The sequence below is a fragment of the Rhinoderma darwinii genome, chromosome 8 (genome assembly GCF_050947455.1).
Source record: "Rhinoderma darwinii isolate aRhiDar2 chromosome 8, aRhiDar2.hap1, whole genome shotgun sequence".
NCBI lineage: Eukaryota > Metazoa > Chordata > Amphibia > Anura > Rhinodermatidae > Rhinoderma > Rhinoderma darwinii.
The window spans coordinates 113,580,647-113,599,952 of NC_134694.1; the positions used below are offsets into that span (position 1 = coordinate 113,580,647).

At 41.7% G+C, this 19,306-nt stretch overlaps 1 protein-coding gene across 1 annotated transcript in view; it reads left to right on the plus strand.

Annotated features, from left to right (window-relative positions):
• SLC44A4 (solute carrier family 44 member 4) overlaps positions 1-16,985 on the plus strand; it is a 46,028-nt gene extending 29,043 nt beyond the window's left edge. The window contains exons 4-22 of the mRNA XM_075836431.1: positions 190-268; positions 930-1,029; positions 1,143-1,259; positions 2,515-2,575; positions 3,425-3,530; positions 4,280-4,363; positions 4,873-4,985; positions 6,624-6,746; positions 7,736-7,835; positions 7,922-8,014; positions 9,112-9,214; positions 10,028-10,284; positions 10,719-10,813; positions 10,897-11,000; positions 11,756-11,829; positions 13,196-13,266; positions 13,590-13,684; positions 14,185-14,269; positions 14,873-16,985. Coding sequence (XP_075692546.1) covers positions 190-268; positions 930-1,029; positions 1,143-1,259; positions 2,515-2,575; positions 3,425-3,530; positions 4,280-4,363; positions 4,873-4,985; positions 6,624-6,746; positions 7,736-7,835; positions 7,922-8,014; positions 9,112-9,214; positions 10,028-10,284; positions 10,719-10,813; positions 10,897-11,000; positions 11,756-11,829; positions 13,196-13,266; positions 13,590-13,684; positions 14,185-14,269; positions 14,873-15,006 — 1,994 coding nt within the window. The 3' untranslated portion in view covers positions 15,007-16,985. The remainder of the gene's footprint in view (positions 1-189; positions 269-929; positions 1,030-1,142; positions 1,260-2,514; positions 2,576-3,424; positions 3,531-4,279; positions 4,364-4,872; positions 4,986-6,623; positions 6,747-7,735; positions 7,836-7,921; positions 8,015-9,111; positions 9,215-10,027; positions 10,285-10,718; positions 10,814-10,896; positions 11,001-11,755; positions 11,830-13,195; positions 13,267-13,589; positions 13,685-14,184; positions 14,270-14,872) is intronic.
• Positions 16,986-19,306: the final 2,321 nt, after the last annotated feature.

A 19,306-nucleotide genomic window follows, 5' to 3' on the forward strand; every position in this document is an offset into this window, starting at 1 on the left:
GTGGCTCTGAGAAACTACAACTCCCAGCATGCTATGACCACCACAGGTTGGTGACCACTGCTCTGTGACCTTGGTTTCTTCATTAAGTTGGTGAATTCTAATGTAAAAACGAAACCTGTTGTGGTACTTCTACCATCTCTGCCACCTATTGTGAATCAGTCCTGACCTGTCGTGTCCCTTATTCTCTAGCCTGGTTGTATGGAGATCCTCGTCAGGTCGTCTATCCACGAAATTCTACTGGAATGTACTGTGGGGTCGGGGAAAACAAGTGAGTATTTCACCTCCGTGATGCTTATTTTCAGACTCTTTTCACACTGCTTTTAGTGCTCTCGGTTTGGCATATGCTCCTGGTGTATATATGTTAAACGTAGGTTGTGACCGATTCCCAACAATGGCGTCCGTCACCCACAGGCTCCCATGTTTTAAAAAAAATGTATACCAGGATTACACTAGAAGGGTCTGCTTCTTGCCCAGATGTGGCGCAACATCTGACCATTTGCTGCGTCTGAAATTGCAGGAAATCCCCATTCAAGAGAATGCAATACCAGACACCGCCTGTGAACAAGAGAGGCGCTGTTTTTGGAAATAAGCAGACTTTTTTCTAATCATAAATCATAAAACAATTCATAAACCCTTTTCTTGTTTATGGCTCAGATTCCCAATGCCTTTATTTCTGTATCTCCAGACTTCGCTTTGTCTCTAATATATGCTTCAGGCTCTTTGTTGCAGTCTCCCTCCTTATTCCTTTACTCTTGTATATTTGCAGGCAATCCATACTTTATACTGCTGCTCCTCTCCCCTGTATGTCTCATCCCTCTCTTACCTCCCACTTTTCATGTATTTAAGCCTACTAAATGGATTCTTGGGGACCCTGTGCTCTTCACCTCCCGCAGTCTCTTCTTTTCCTTCACGTGTATTTTTTCTTGCAGGGATAAGCCCTTTGTGCTGTACTATAATTTATTAAAATGCATCACTGGAATAAACATATTGGCTGCTGCAATGAATGGATTACAGTGCCCCACCACCCAGGTAAGTTTGCATTTTTCCTGACCTTCCATAGCGCCCCGTGTCCTTCATATCCTGCCAGAGACTTGGTGGTGCAGTAACACTTTTACCCCTGATTTTATCCGTCCACCTTTCAGGTGTGTGTGGCCGAATGCCCGAAGACGTTCAGAGCCACTAATCCCTTTGAAACCCCTAAAAATGCGTTTATTCAGGAGTACTGTCAACCCAGCCTTAATCTAAGCACTACACTCATGGTCAGTATGAGTATTCTGTATGCTTGTAAGATCGTCTACCAGGAAAGATTCTGTGTTTTTAAGAGTTTATATATTAGAACTAAGCTTAAATAAGGTTAAGTCATGTAATGTATGTATACAGTGACTCCACCAGCAGAATAGTGAGTGCAGCTCTGGAGTATAATTCAGGATGTAACTCAGGATCAGTACAGGATAAGTAATGTAATGTATGTACACAGTGACTCCACCAGCAGAATAGTGAGTGCAGCTCTGGAGTATAATTCAGGATGTAACTCAGGATCAGTACAGGATAAGTAATGTAATGTATGTACACCGTGACTCCACCAGCAGAATAGTGAGTACAGCTCTGGAGTTTAATTCAGCATGTAACTCAGGACCAGTACAGGATAAGTAATGTAATGTATGTACACAGTGACTCCACCAGCAGAATAGTGAGTGCAGCTCTGGAGTATAATACAGGATGTAACCCAGGACCAGTACAGGATAAGTAATGTATGTACACAGTGACTGCACCAGCAGAATAGTGAGTGCAGCTCTGGAGTATAATACATGATGTAACTCAGGATCAGTACAGGATAAGTAATGTAATGTATGTACACAGTGACTCCACCAGCAGAATAGTGAGTGCAGCTCTGGAGTATAATACAGGATGTAACTCAGGATCAGTACAAGATAAGTAATGTAATTTATGTACATAGTGACTCCACCAGCAGAATAGTGAGTGTAGCTCTGGAGTATAATACAGGATGTAACTCAAGATCAGTACAGGATAAGTAATGTAATGTATGTACACAGTGACTCCACCAGCAGAATAGTGAGTGCAGCTCTGGAGTATAATACAGGATGTAACTCAGGATCAGTACAGGATAAGTAATGTAATGTATGTACACAGTGACTCCACCAGCAGAATAGTGAGTGCAGCTCTGGAGTATAATACAGCATGTAACTCAGGATCAGTACAGGATAAGTAATGTAATGTATGTACACAGTGACTCCACCAGCAGAATAGTGAGTGCAGCTCTGGAGTATAATACAGGATGTAACTCGGGATCAGTACAGGATAAGTAATGTATGTACACAGTGCCGGTGACTCAAGTTTTTATCTAGCATGTATGTGTGTATATAATGTATATATTTATTCTGAAATGTTTATTGTGAATGAAGGGATTGGATGTAGCATACTGCAGGACCAGGGTGTTTGAGGTGATTGTAGAGAAACGTTACTATTTTTATGTCTTTCTCCAAATTTACTTAGACCGTGTCCGAAATTACATCAAAGGAGCTTTGTCCTGTGTTTTTGATCCCCTCAAATCCATGTGAGTAATAATATAAATATATTTTACCAGAAACTGAAGGACTGTCTTCTCGAGGAGAGTAATTACTTTAATTGCCAATTTGGGACATTTAGAGTGATTGTCATTTCTAGTCCTGCACAGAGTAGTGAAAGGGATTGGAGAATCTCCTGACTGTTAGAGAGTATAAGAAGGCCTGCTATGGGGTCTGTGGAGAGAAGGAGCCCAGTATCGGTTATTGGGCAGTGAGAATCTGTGCAGGACTCCCCTCCAGAGTAACTGCATTATTAGCAAGCAAAAGGGTGAGCAATTGGCCCAACGAGCGTGGAGGGGGAAACAAACACCTTTCAGTTCTGGGTGGCACAATTTAGCACCATAATAGGAGGCTCATTTTGATCTTGGCCTTCGGGCAGGTGTGAGGTAGCTCCTAAGCTCCCTCTAGTGGTGACTACGGGCAGCCAGAATGTCTATGCTGGGGATTTGGAGCTCTGTATCAGAAAAACAAGACTCCAACCTCTATAAAGTTATATTATGAAATTTATGAGCAAAGGATTTTGGAGTTATATTTAAATAGAAAAAAAAAAGAACAAGACTGTGTTCAATAATGGACATTTACTTTAAGCTCTTGGTGGAATAGATTACTTACTTTCCACTCCGTTGGTAACTTGACACAGCTTGTTGATCATCTGTGCATACGATGACATCACGTGAAGCATGGTGATGTCATTAGTCCCAGACCATTAACCCAGGAATGCATCCCCACGAATATCAAGCAGCGAACAGTTTAATAGGAGTCTTGGGGTAGATTATCCTTTCGAATGGTTTCCAGTCCGTTGGTATTAATGTATTTTTGAGCACATCTTTGTCTCCCAGTCTTTAACAGGTGTTTTCCCAGCGCGAATCTCTCCTTTCCGTCTAATTTTACCATCGACAACATGAGCACCAACCAATCAAAGGACAGTATAATCAAAGCAACTGAGTAAGATGTTGATGCCAATACTTCATCCTTTAATCTTCCCTTTCTTCCTGCTGCTTTATGGCTTGCTGCAAACGTTGTACTCTTCTACTAAGTCAGTTTTTTACTTTGTCGATATGGAGGAAGTTAAAATAAAATTGATATAGAAATGTTTCTGATGTTGTATGTCTGTCTACAGAATTCACCATTGTGTAAACTGTGTGGTTATTCCGTTGCTTCTCCCCAAAGTAGCTGAATTTAACTTTGGAGTGTTTTTTAGCGTTCATCATGGAGCATAATGTCTTTAAAGGACCCTCAAATGGCTTAAAAGTAAAAAAAACAAGACCGTCGCAAGCTCTTCATTTGCTTTGAAATTATTAAGCTCACGACCAATCAGAGGCGTAACTTGAAGCTTCTGGGCCCAAATGCAATTAGGGCCCTTTAATTATCGCACATAACTGGTCTCCTTATATAGGGCAGATTGACCTTTGTAGTCCCTCTGGTTTCATGGCTAGGTTGTGACCACTACGTCTGAGCTCCTTCTATTAATCCTATGCCTTAAGGGTCCGTTCACACGGCGGATTTTGCTTCCCGCCGCAAAATCCGCCAGGGAATTATTCCTCCTCCCATTCACTTTAAAGGGAGGTTCGGGCAGAATGTGGCCAAAGCTCGGGTAGGACGCTTCTCTTTCCCGCTAATTTTCTGTTTCTTTTTCTATGGGTTCCTCATTTCTTTTCTCGGTCTCGCTCACTCATTTTCTTTTTTTTATTTAGTCAAATATTGGATTCATTTAACTTCCAGAACCTAGGAAAGAAAATATTTCAGGACTTTGCCAAGTCGTGGTCCTGGATCCTCATGTGAGTGATGACGAAACTTATACACTGCAGCATAACTTAGAGGGACGCTCCAGGAAAAACACTGATACACTGAGATGTCTTGGGCAGGGCCTGAGGGGGCGGAGCATGACACAGATTCAGAGAACACCAAAGAGAATCTCTGTGTCAAGCTCCACCCCCTCTAAGTAGAACACAGTGCATCCGTTTTCCCAGGGTGTCCCTATAATTCATATACCTGCCAAAGTCTGGGGGCCATGTTCTTACTATGATGATAGACAATAAAGGGGGGATTATGGAGGTCATGTATTCATTACGCACAGCTCATTGAAGACGGAACAATGAATTGGAATGACCGAGGTATTTAGTAGGTGTTGGAGGTAGAAGAATATATATGGGATGATGGAACCAGAAAGCACTGGAGGATGGGGGGGGGCATAAGAACTAGTAAAGTATGGGGAGATGGTCACAAAGTCATCGTATTTGAGAGTAATCCGGGTAGAAGAGCTGACGTCTTCCATCTTGTATTACAGAGCTTTGGCTATAGCTATGGTGGTGAGCCTACTCTTCCTCATCCTGTTGAGGTTCACTGCCGGCATCCTAGTGTGGCTGCTTATCATTGGCGTTATAGGGGTTATTGGATACGGTAAGTCGAGGCAATTACACCTATTTTTCTACATGAGTGAAAATTATACAATGAGTGATGCTTATGGACCTTCAATAGGGAATTGGGGAAAAACAGAAGATTCCACAGTGACTCCACCAGCAGAATAGTGAGTGCAGCTCTGGAGTATAATACAGGATGTAACTCAGGATCAGTACAGGATAAGTAATGTAATGTATGTACACAGTGACTCCACCAGCAGAATAGTGAGTGCAGCTCTGGAGGATAATACAGGATGTAACCCAGGATCAGTACAGGATAAGTAATGTAATATATGTACTCAGTGACTCCACCAGCAGAATAGTGAGTGCAGCTCTGGAGGATAATACAGGATGTAACCCAGGATCAGTACAGGATAAGTAATGTAATATATGTACTCAGTGACTCCACCAGCAGAATAGTGAGTGCAGCTCTGGAGTATAATACAGGATGTAACTCAGGATCAGTACAGGATAAGTAATGTATGTACACAGTGACTCCACCAGCAGAATAGTGAGTGCAGCTCTGGAGGATAATACAGGATGTAACCCAGGATCAGTACAGGATAAGTAATGTAATATATGTACTCAGTGACTCCACCAGCAGAATACTGAGTTCAGCTCTGGAGTATTATACAGGCTGTAACAAATTATTAGTAGACGATAAGTAATGTATGTACACAGTGACTCCACCAGCAGAATAGTGAGTGCAGCTCTGGAGTATAATACAGGATATAACTCTGGATCAGTGCAGGATAAGTAATGTAATGTATGTACACAATGACTCCACCAGCAGAATAGTGAGCGCAGCTCTGGAGTATAATATAGGATGTAACTCAGGATCAGTACAGGATAAGTAATGTAATATATGTACACAGTGACTCCACCAGCAGAATAGTGAGTGCAGCTCTGGAGTATAATACAGGATGTAACTCAGGATCAGTACAGGATAAGTAATGTAATGTATATACACAGTGACTCCGCCAGCAGAATAGTGAGTGCAGCTCTGGAGTATAATACAGGATATAACTCTGGATCAGTACAGGATCAGTAATGTAATGTATGTACACATTGTCTCCACCAGCAGAATACTGAGTTCAGCTCTGGAGTATTATACAGGCTATAACACATTATTAGTAGACGATAAGTAAATGTGTGTACACAGTGACTCCACTGTTTATGTAGCTTATATATAAACTGTAAAATGGAGTTTAAAGGTCAAGACATCCTTTTAGACTTTTAGGAGCAAGGAACGTAGTCCATAACACGACTAATACTGTAACATGAATTAATTACGGTAATCTATTGTCATATTATTTCGTGAACTTAATGTCACACTACAGCTAAAGTCAATGATTCATCCCCTCCTGTCCTGCTTATCGAAGTACTAACATAGTCTAGAGTAAAGAGATACTAGCAAATATCTTAAAGGGGATCTCCCAGATTTGAAAAAGTTGTTTTTTTTCCCAGTTCCCCTCTTGTCCGCTGGCTGTATCTGGTATTGCTGCTCATCCCCATTCAAGTGACTACAGCTTAACTGCAATACCAGACATGGCCTATGGACAGACGTTTTTCTGATCCTAGACAAACCCTTTAATTGCTAACTGTCTGACACCTTGTCCTTCTGTCTTTTCTTTCCCAGGCATCTATCACTGTTATATGGAGTATGACACCTTCAACAAACAAGGAGCAACCATATCCAATGTGGGCCTCACCACCAACCTGAGCGTCTATGGCCGTGTTAAAGAGACCTGGCTGGCTATCTGTAAGTCACACTCTGCTCTTCTCTATCCGTGTATCACTAATGTTCGGTTATTATTGTGAATAGTAACAACACATAATAGCCCAACATGTCTGCAAAGATCTAGTAAGAATTGGTTAAAGGGGGGTAAAACCTTAAAATGGGAACCACAGCCGCCCCTGAGACACCCGGCAAACAGCTAGACATGCTGCCTGCAGCGAGCCGCAACAGGGGCAGTGTAGTACATGGTGGGCCCGGGTCTGCCAGACCGAGGGTCTCTCCACTCTGGTTCATAGAGGGGGGGGGGGTCCCAAGCAGGAGACGCTCCTCCACTTTACTCATACTCGTGTGTGTAAATGTTTCTACAGGTTCTTAGATCTGGAGGTATTAGCGATAAAGAAGTTATCATAAGGCGCAGGCATTTTTCTGGACTTCCTGTTAGTCATCTCATTGATGAACACCACAGTCAGCCCCAACTGGCTGATAACAGGGATCACAAGACTGCCTTCAACTGCATAGCAAATGGAGAGGAGATACAATTTAGGTTTTGAGTCTGCACCACCATCTAGAGGTCATACTTGGTACTGCAGTGGCTAGGAACAAATTTTACAGACCGAAGCAGCAACGATTACTTCTCTTATTTTACGTCTTCAGTAAACACAATCTAGAATTTTACCTGCGTAATGTGAGCGGCTACATTGATCGGAGGCCGCAGACTCGCTATGGTCTATTATAGTCTATGGCAGACACGGAATCATCCAAGCACGTATCTCCTATAGACTTGTATGGCGTGTGCTGCGCATATGTGCAGCCTACACTCCGTAATCCCCAACTGGCCTGATGGTAGAGAATATAGGGCCCCAGACTGGTGGGGTGCTGGTCTCAGACCCCATAATATAATATTTGAATATTGCAGGTGGGAAGTGAAATATATAAATATATATATATATATGTATTATTATTATTAAAGGTGACATCAGGTTATTTGTAGCATATTTTTACCTCCCCTCCAGTAATCATCCTCGCTGTGGTTGAAGCCATTCTGTTATTACTCCTGCTGTTCCTGCGGAAGAGGATTCTCATTGCGATCGCGCTGATAAAAGAGGCCAGCAGGTGAGCGGGGGAGGGGCAAGTGCGAAGCAATTTCTGGTCGAAGCTTAAAGTTTTTGGCAATAACGATGATCTCTTTCCGTCCCCAGGGCGATCGGTTATATCATGTCTTCCCTGTTTTATCCCATCGTCACCTTTGTTCTTCTGGTTGTCTGTGTGGCGTACTGGGGCGTTACCGCTCTGTATCCTTTAATATCGTTTATGTCGTTCTAGTCTAGTCCCTCCTTATACAGACATTGTATAAAAATCCATGAACATTTTTATGACGTTACTTGGGCCCTTTGGCTAACTAGTCAACTAGCCAAGAAAATGTCCGTCTATGACTTGTGTAAGCGCCAATTACCTTCTGAACCGATTCGAGAGAAAGAAGAGCTATAATCGTGGCCCTGAAAGTCCTTCAAAGGAGGTGGGGGGGGGGGGGGCAAAAATACAAATCTTAGCGACCAGGAAATTTCTACCTCTTCTTCTGTCCTTCATGCTGGTTCCTAAACTACAAACACCCTCCACAAAGTGCCAAAAACCAAGACTTGACTAGACCCATCCAACAGGATCTCGGAAGGTGCCCTAGTAGATGCTCATCCACCTATCCCAGGAGAGATGACTCCTCAAGAAGTCACTATGTGTTGGATAAGGACTCTTCATAGTCCTATTCTTTAATTATGGTATTCTATGCACAAAAGGTCCAATAAAAGCAATCGTGGACAAACCCGTGATGGATTCAAGAAAATGTGATCCTTTAGGATCTTCTGAGGTGCGGCAGATTAACGGATACCTTTCAACAAAGTTTTTTTTTTTTTAACCAGAAGTAGCTTTTGAGGTGCATTCGTGTCCTCCTGGCTACCGTATGTTGTCCAGCCATGTAACTGTGCCATAGAATATCTCCATAAGAAGTGCGATGGGTCTTCTCAATTGAAGAAGTCATTATTCCATTTTTGAAGGCCTTGTCTACCTGGCACAATTCTTTGTAATTGATGAGGACTTTTAGAGAGTTTCTATGCAGACAATACTAGGGAGGGTGTGATCCAACACCGTAACGCAATGTCCTCCTGCTTCTTTTGAGGTAGCCATGTTAGACGAAGGGTATAAGCAGCTGGAGGCCAGAAGATGAGAACTTCATCTCCGCTACCCTCTGGGGAGATACTCTAAAATCTCATGTAATGTATGTAAAAAGTGAGAACTTGAAGTTAAGCATGATCTTCTTCTTGTTGGAAGCCCCGCGCAAGGTAGAAGACACTAATGGTCCATAACGATGCTCTGGTGGTTCCTTAACATCCTCCAGGTACCTGGCAACCTCTGGTGCTCCAATATATGTTGTGTCTGCTTTGAACAAAAGTGCTCCGGGGTGTTCAAATATAACTGGAAATAACACCTGTGACCCAACGGTGAGTACTGTGCACATCTTGGCTAAATGTGGGGTTCTAGCAATGTATTCTCTCGGTGGTCTGTATGTTTTACTTAAAAGGGTTGTCCACTCTGGACAATGGCTTTTTGTTATCAGGATAACCTGATGATAAACCGATCACTGATCAGCTCTGGGGAAATCTGGCAGCAAGTGTTCAATTTCCCTGCAGCACCGCCACAGGGGAAATAAAGCATTACACAATTCAATTATTATTTTTTTTATAGATGTGATAGGTCCTCAAGAGTGAGAGATCCTTTGTAGCCTGGTAAATCCCTTCCCTCCATATCACTGCATAACTAGAGAGTTTTGTCGTTTTAGTACTGGGTGACAACCCTTGTGGATGCTGTAAATGTGGCTATATTAGTGGTCACCCAGCTTTTGTGTAAAAATGAAATGGACATCAAACCCACCACCCCTCGCTGCTCAGGCTTCTGAAACCTCCAGTAATCCATTGTTATTACTGGCGGAAGCTGTTTGGTGATGTGCTTGGAGGAATCAGCAAAACATAGGGCCCGTCCGCTCACACAACCGCATGGTTCTTTACAACAAGCCCCGCACCTGTGTCATTTAGACATGATCAGGACAAGTTGTCAGTCATTGCCACTCACATTTACCGACAGCAAGCAGAGCTCTTGAAAATGGTGAGGAATTGATAGCCACATTTTATTAGAATGTGACAGAACTTTTTATTAAACAGTGATTTATTTACAGATCGATGGGTCACCCCTTTAAGACTTTGTGTCAGGTTATATATTATAATTGTAGTGTAACTTGTAGGTTTTCCCTCCTGCAGACATTTAACGTCTCCAGTAGCGACTGCATCGAGGCGCGATGTATTTTCTACAAGTATAATACTGATGGAATCTTCCAGCAAAACCTCTTCAACCTGCAGATCTACAATGTCATTGGCTTCCTGTGGTGCATTAACTTTGTCATTGCCCTGGGCCAGTGCGTCTTAGCCGGGACCTTCGCTTCTTATTATTGGGCTTTCCACAAACCTAAAGATATCCCATACTTCCCTGTGTCTGCCGCTTTCATGAGAACATTAAGGTGAGCCGTATATCCATATACCGTAGGATTCCGTTATTCTGCAGCAATTCCAATAGTCCGGTACCTGGTGGTGGCACGCAGCTGACCGATAATCTGTAAACTCCTAAACAGTATTGCATTCGGATGGTTCAATGTATTTGGTGGCTTATATGATCTCCTTAAAGGGAAGGTCCTCCCTCACAACCAGTCTTCTTTTTTTTTTTTATCATTTTACCATGGAGACTTCATAGGAGCTGTATACTCAAAACGATAGCAGATTGCAATAAAATTGTTGTGAAAGTAAACTATACCTGTAAATATCACATAACCTTGTGCTACAAACATACGCTTGGTATAAGCGTATCTTAAATCTATAGGTTACAAAGTGCCCAGGGCTTTCTCCATGTTCCTTCTATAATAGATTGTGACCCCTCTAGTCTCTCTCTCCCCTCCAGATATCACACAGGATCACTAGCGTTTGGGTCTCTCATACTCACCATAGTTCAGCTGATCAGAATCGTACTGGAGTATCTGGACCACAAGCTGAAAGGTAACACTTGATATAGGGCTCTTTATAAGGTTCTGTACATGAAAGGGTCTCCACTTATACGTAATAACATCTCTCTCCACCAGGGGCACAAAACCCATGCACGCGCTTTGTCCTCTGCTGCCTCAAATGCTGCTTCTGGTGTCTGGAGAAGTTCATCAAGTTCTTGAATCGAAACGCGTATATCATGGTAACGACTCTCTCTAATGCGTTAAGATTGCAATCTGGTCATGCTAAAAAGTTGATTACTTTTGCATATTATTTTCTTTACTGTTTTGATACTGATTCTGACTTATTTCAAGTCTCCATCCGTAGTCAAAGCAAATTTACAAAGTTCTCCTGGTTGCCCTTGGAAACAGACAGCAGTTTAGCTCAAACGTGCTGTCAGACATGTGACATACTGCCGAGATAAATCTTTGTCACTCTGATCTGAGCTCACATAGTACACTGCTCTCTGGTAACGGGAAACAATTTTGAATTCAGCTTTGGATGTGAATGGAGAAGAAAGTAACATTTTAATTCAATATCAAGATAAGTAAAGCAAAAATTTATAAAGGTAGATTTTAACTGTAGGATATGGGAAATTGCTGTTCAGAAGCAAACTAGGGTATAAAGGAGGGGTCATCTGCTCGCAACCTCCCTCTGTTAGCCGGAGCAGAGAGGCGCTCAAAAAGAACTGCTACTGCTCTGCTGGGGGACTCAGCATGATCATGTATAACATGGCCACCCATTAATTTTAATTAGGCCCCTTGTCATACCACATTTATCCTGCAGTGGCCACTGTAGAAGAAATGAGTAGCCAATTTTAGCTGCTTGACCTGTCGATCATCTGATCGCCCGGTCCAAATTGAAAAATGTTGCTGTTGCAATTAGTAGCACAGAAAAATATTGCCTCCTATTTTTCCTTATTTACTAATCTTCCGATCCACTCTCCTTCCTGTGCAGATCGCAGTTTATGGAAAGAATTTCTGTGTTTCTGCTAAAAATGCCTTCAAGCTGCTGATGAGGAACATTTTGAGGTGATGACGCACACAGCTCCTCATTCTCCATGTTATTGACTTGTCTATATATGTATCTCCTGCTTGTTACACAGGGTCGTGTCTTCATGGATAACAGGGTCTGTCTTTGGCAAATATGACTAGTGAGTAGCGTGTGAAGAGTTGACGTGTGGAGTAGAACATGGCGTTTTGTGAGGATTGTGTGAGGAGTTGGACTTGGCGCATGGAGAGCATGACATGTTTTGAACAATGTGTGACTTAAAGTTCAGGTCAATATGCCAACTTCATGTGTTAACTTGGAGTTGGCATGTTCTGAGTGACTTAACATATTGAGTTGGACTTGGCGTATTGACTTGGCATGTGTAATGTGTGATTTAGCATGTTCTGAGTAACATGATATGTTGAGTTGGACCTAGAGTAATGTGGGACTTCGCATATTTATTTGGACTATTCATGTTCCTGAGTAATGCTGACATGGCACTTTCAGCTGGACCTGTCGCCTGCTGAACCTGGCACTTTCTGCTGAACCTGGCACTTTCTGCTGAACCTGGCACTTTCTGCTGAACCTGGCACCTTGAGCTGGACCTGGCACCTTGAGCTGGACCTGGCACCTTGAGCTGGACCTGGCCCTTTCAGCTGGACCTGGCCCTTTCAGCTGGACCTGGCCCTTTCAGCTGGACCTGGCCCTTTCAGCTGGACCTGGCCCTTTCAGCTGGACCTGGCCCTTTCAGCTGGACCTGGCCCCTTCTGCTGGACCTGGCCCCTTCTGCTGGACCTGGCCCCTTCTGCTGGACCTGGCCCCTTCTGCTGGACCTGGCCCTTTCTGCTGGACCTGGCCCTTTCTGCTGGACCTGGCCCTTTCTGCTGGACCTGGCCCTTTCTGCTGGACCTGGCCCTTTCTGCTGGACCTGGCCCTTTCTGCTGAACCTGGCACTTTCTGCTGAACCTGGCACTTTCTGCTGAACCTGGCACTTTCTGCTGAACCTGGCACTTTCTGCTGAACCTGCCACCTTGAGCTGGACCTGGCACCTTGAGGTGGACCTGGCACCTTGAGCTTGACCTGGCACTTTCAGCTGGACCTGGCACTTTCAGCTGGACCTGGCACCTTGACCTAAACTTGACTTGGTGCATTGAGCTGGTCTTGAAATGTTGAGCAGAATGTGGATCTTGGTATGTTGAGTAATGGGTGATTTGGCGTCTTGACTTGGATTTGGCGTGTTGACTTGGATTTGGCGTGTTGATGTATTAAGCATGTCGCGCGCGTGTGTTTAGCCTCTTCTGTCATCTCCACTGACCGCACGTTCCAGCTATTATTTGTGCAGTTTAGTTCTTTGCATGTCTAACGTGCCTATTAGATGTGTTCTGATCTCTGCGCTTCTCTCTCCAGGGTGGTAGTTCTGGACAAGGTCACAGATTTGCTGATATTCTTCGGGAAACTGATTGTTGTTGGTGGAGTAGGTGAGGCGGCTCAAGGAAGAAAACAAAAACAATCCCTTCTGGTTTCCAGCAATTTTCCTCCCTTTCTGTGGCTTGACCCTTATCTGCGGCCATGCATGAGCTCCAGTGCTATACACGTGATCTTATGGGGCCGTATCCTGCTACCACAACCCTCATCATTGCACTACATGAAAATCCATCTTCTAAGTCACCATCATTGACACAAAATGACATCACCATTACCTTCACATAGTCGTTCTTTGCATATCATCTCCTCTGTTGTATATCTCATGCTCCTCCTCTCAGACACTTTGGTCTTATCTTCTTTGTCTTGTCTTCCTCAGGAGTCCTCGCATTTTTCTTCTTTTCTGGTCGTTTGCCAATTCCAAATGATGCCTTTAAGTCCCCATCCTTGAACTACTACTGGATACCCATTTTGGTGAGTGGTGGAGGATGTAACGTATAGATTTCAGAAAACTCCTGCTCCTCCTGGCATCACGTTCAATGTAAGCTGCGTGTTGCTCCAGGGTGGATTCCTTGTCTTCACCAAATCCATTAGAAAGTAAAATCTTATACCTGTGATGTCTCCTGATATCATCACCCTGATCCGTATTATAGGTGTCTGCTATTTGCTACATCTTCATCCCATTCAAGTAATGGGACTGAGCTGTAATATCCGGCACAGCCGCTATTCAACGGGCGGAGCAGTGTAAACAATGAAGGGGACATGGCGTTTGCCTGATTGCCGTAGCCCCTTCAAACCGCTGATCGGCGGGGCTGACGAGAGTCGGACCAACACCGATCTGATATCGATGGCCTATCCGAAGAAACCGGAAAACCACCTTTAAAGAAAACTTCACAACAAGCACTGAGCTTAGTACAGACCTTTAGAAGGATATATCTGCTGTTCTTACTCATTGTGTCCATTTTTCCTTGCAGACGGTGGTGGTGGGATCATACATGATCGCTCAAGGCTTCTTTAGCGTGTACAATATGTGTGTGGACACCCTCTTCCTGTGCTTCTGTGAGTATACCTTGTCATTTCGTGTCCTGAAAGGACTTACAATACAATGAGAGTTTATTCGTGTGCCGTGGCTTTAAGAAAATTGTGGCAAAAGCAGCGATTTGACTGCAGCGTATGAATAGACCCTAACACAAGGCAGAATGATTTTAATTGTGTGGTTGGGCTGGAGCTCGGATTACAGATCTAAATTAATCTCTAGATTTTGGTTAGTGATCCTTGATACACAACACAACCCCTATAGACCCTACATTGGAGGCGGGGGTGCTAAAATAAATCCAGTTAAAGAGTCTCTGTCGGCAAGTTTGGGGGCCACTAAAACACCAGCGTGTCGTTATACAACTGGGGTTTAGCCTTTCAAACGTGTCTATGTAAAAAAAAAATTGTAAAAAATGTAAATTACTCGAACTCTAGGAGTCCAGCGGCATCGGTCGCAGGCACTTTGTGCAGATGAAGCCGGGGACGTTATACCCGACTTCACTTCACTGCGCATGCATAAAGACATGCTGGTGGTTTAGTGGCCCCAATACACTTGGAACCCCCCCCCCTCCCCCCTTTAAACAACTTGCATTTTCTCTGCCCTCCTAACCGCCTCTGTTTTTCCAGTGGAAGACTTGGAACGGAACGACGGCTCAGCAGAGAAGCCATATTACATGCCCAAGTCTCTGATGTCCATCCTAAACAAGAAGAACCGACCCCCTCAGGCCGAGGACAAGAAAAAGAAGAAGAAGAAGAAATAAATCACTTAACCGGCCGAGATTAGCAGCTGATTTTATTATTGTTAATATTATTTTAGTTCCGTATTTTTGTTTGATCCCTTCCACAGATTAGAGTGGCCATTTTGTTTACATTTCAACTATCGAACACTCCTGAAAACCAAAAAGTGTCCGGCTTTAGCGGCTGCACAGGCTCGGCAGAGAAGTCGGCACATCACCTAAGCGCTCATTCGCACGTTTGGGCAGGTGATCGCTGAGTTCCTGGTCATATGTCGGCCATTTTACCAAGCGTGCTGCCAATAATCCAGTCGTTTTCAGTGTGACCAACATGGGTGAGGAGAATCTGTCACAATGTTTGACTAGTCCTTCTGTGACCTCATAACTTACTGTGAATATGGCTTCGTGGGTTTCCATAATTTTCAATTGTTCTTTAGTCTTGGAGGTGGCCATTTTGAACCAGTAATGTAGTCTATCAATACACTAGAGGGCATTACTACTTAACTATGGGCAGGAGAGGCCTAGTGGGATGCCATAGTTTGACTGGGGCGTAGGTGTGGACCCAAGACCTCAATGCTAGCTACTTCTGTAGAACTAAGCGCTTGCAGTGTGATGGTCATGGTTACTTCGAGGGAAAAATAATTACATTTAAAAATTCTTAGAAGTGTGCTGGACCGACTACCACACAGTACTCTGCGTGAATAGTTGGCGATTAGGAAGTATTGTGGCCCTTACGGCCCTCGTTTACTATACCACTTGTCTTAAAGGGACCTATTTAGCTTTTATTTTATTAGTCTAACTCAATGTCCAGTGCGCTTTATAAGGACAGATCAACATTGGGGGGGGGGGTCTTTACCACAATTGAGAGGGAGTCGGTCATTGACTTCATGCGCTGCCACTATGGAGCCATTTATAATATTGTATAAGGAAAATGCATAAATAGCAATTCCCCAGTAATCAATTACTAGGTCTCTCTGTAGCCCTGGAAGAATTCCTGTAACTATGTGATCGTCTATGGGAACTATAAATTTATCACAGCTTACAATGCAAATCATCAATCGAGGCCGCCATGTAGAGGGTCCTGGACTGCGCCAATGGAGTCCGTACTATGGATCATAAATGGATAAAAATTCATATGTTTACAATTAGTATATAAATTAATATGGCCTTCCATGCTGTCTTGTGGGACGTTTCACAGACCTATCCCATCTGGACCAGCTGTCCATGTATGAAAGCCCCTCTATAATGTTCATGTGTCCTAATCGGGCGTATGAGGAAGACATTTCCTGTTGGTACAATCCCCTTAAAGGGGTACTACTTCTGATATGCCTCCTAACCTGTCAGAAGATAATTTTAGAAGGTACAGAAAAAGGGACACTCCATGAAAAAAACCTGATAATGTGTTATGCTTAGTGCAGAGCCTTAGGGGGCGGAGCATGACACAGATCATCTCTGATATTCCTTTAATCCCGCCCCCCTCAGGCTCTGCAGTAGTTATAACAGTCTTGCCTGGAGTGTTCCTTTAAAGTGAACTGAACTAAGGCCACATGCAGACAGCTGCAATGTGGGTCTAATTAAGGAGCCATGTGTGGATAATATATTAAAATATCTGACCGTCTATAGTTGCGGTTTTTAAGTGCCTACTGTCTCTACCCTTTGCATCGGTTACTTACTACCTGTCTAGAGGTTTCTTCCTATGCAGTTCATCTATAGTCTGTCTAGATGATCTCCAAAGAGAAGGAATTGAGGTGGGTGGAGCTCTCCAGCAAAGTAGCCAAAGGGGAAGGGCTAGACTGAACTATAGCTTCCACTGGAGCGCGCTTTACGGTGTATATATATAATACTTTATACGTTGTGTAAGAATCTCTAATAACATCCTACCGCAGATAGGTTGTTGTATGTTTTAAATCCTATTTTACATGTACATAATGCTGTATATTTTTTTGTCTATAGATTTCTAGAAGAAAAGTATTTTCCTAAGATATTAATAAATTGATTATAAATTATCAGATGTTTCATTATTACATATTTATGCATTGTTATGTTACAGATGCCACACTACAAGTCCCATGACACCCAAAAGGCGTGTGCACAATGCAAATCACAAAATCGTGTAATATATAATTATTTTAATGGTTCACATTAGTCATTTATATTGAACTGGGTATTTCAGGAAAATGTAATTGTCCCTATACCAATGGCAAGTCTGCGGCAAATCTGCATCCATCCAACTCCGCATGAAACACGTGAATTTTGCAGCAGTTACACTGCGGCCAAATATGTGGTGAATCCAGCCAAATACTGCCCACTATGAGCAAGAATATAACTACTATAATACAGCCCCTATATACAAGAATATAACTACTATAATACTGCTCCTATATACAAGAATATAACTACTATAATACAGCCCCTATATACAAGAATATAACTACTATAATACTGTCCCTATATACAAGAATATAACTACTATAATACTGCCCCTATATACAAGAATATAACTACTATAATACAGCCCCTATATACAAGAATATAACTACTATAATACTGTCCCTATATACAAGAATATAACTACTATAATACTGCCCCTATATACAAGAATATAACTACTATAATACTGTCCCTATATACAAGAATATAACTACTATAATACTGCCCCTATATACAAGAATATAACTACTATAATACTGCTCCTATATACAAGAATATAACTACTATAATACTGCCCCTATATACAAGAATATAACTACTATAATACTGCTCCTATATACAAGAATATAACTACTATAATACTGTCCCCTATATACAAGAATATAACTACTATAATACTGTCCCTATATACAAGAATATAACTACTATAATACTGCCCCTATATACAAGAATATAACTACTATAATACTGCTCCTATATACAAGAATATAACTACTATAATACTGCCCTCTATATACAAGAATATAACTACTATAATACTGTACTGCCCCCTATATACAAGAATATAACTACTATAATACTGCCCCTATATACAAGAATATAACTACTATAATACTGCTCCTATATACAAGAATATAACTACTATAATACTGCTCCTATATACAAGAATATAACTACTATAATACTTCTCCCTATATACAAGAATATAACTACTATAATACTTCCCATATATACAAGAATATAACTACTATAATACTGCCTCCTGTGTACAAGAATATAACTACTAGAATACTGTCCCCTATATACAAGAATATAACTACTATAATACTGCCCCTATATACAAGAATATAACTACTATAATACTGCCCCTATATACAAGAATATAACTACTATAATACTGCCCCTATATACAAGAATATAACTACTATACTACTGCTCCTATATAGAAGAATATAACTACTATAATACTGCCCCCTATATACAAGAATATAACTACTATAATACTGCCCCTATATACAAGAATATAACTACTATAATACTGCCCCTATATACAAGAATATAACTACTATAATACTGCCCCTATATACAAGAATATAACTACTATAATACTGCCACTATATACAAGAATATAACTACTATAATACTGCTCCTATATACAAGAATATAACTACTATAATACTTCCCATATATACAAGAATATAACTACTATAACACTGCCTCCTGTGTACAAGAATATAACTACTATAATACTGTCCCCTATATACAAGAATATAACTACTATAATACTGCCCCTATATACAAGAATATAACTACTATAATACTGCCCCTATATACAAGAATATAACTACTATAATACTGCCCCTATATACAAGAATATAATTACTATAATACTGTACTGCCCCCTATATACAGGAATATAACTACTATAATACTGCTCCTATATACAAGAATATAACTACTATAATACTGCCCTCTATATACAAGAATATAACTACTATAATACTGTACTGCCCCCTATATACAGGAATATAACTACTATAATACTGCTCCTATATACAAGAATATAACTACTATAATACTGCCCCCTATATACAAGAATATAACTACTATAATACTGCTCCTATATACAAGAATATAACTACTATAATACTGCCTCCTATATACAAGAATATAACTACTATAATACTGCCCCTATATACAAGAATATAACTACTATAATACTGCCCCTATATACAAGAATATAACTACTATAATACTGCCCCTATATACAAGAATATAACTACAATACGGCCCCCTATATACAAGAATATAACTACTATAATACTGCTATATACAAGAATGTAACTACAATACGGCCCCCTATATACAAGAATATAACTACTATAATACTGCTCCT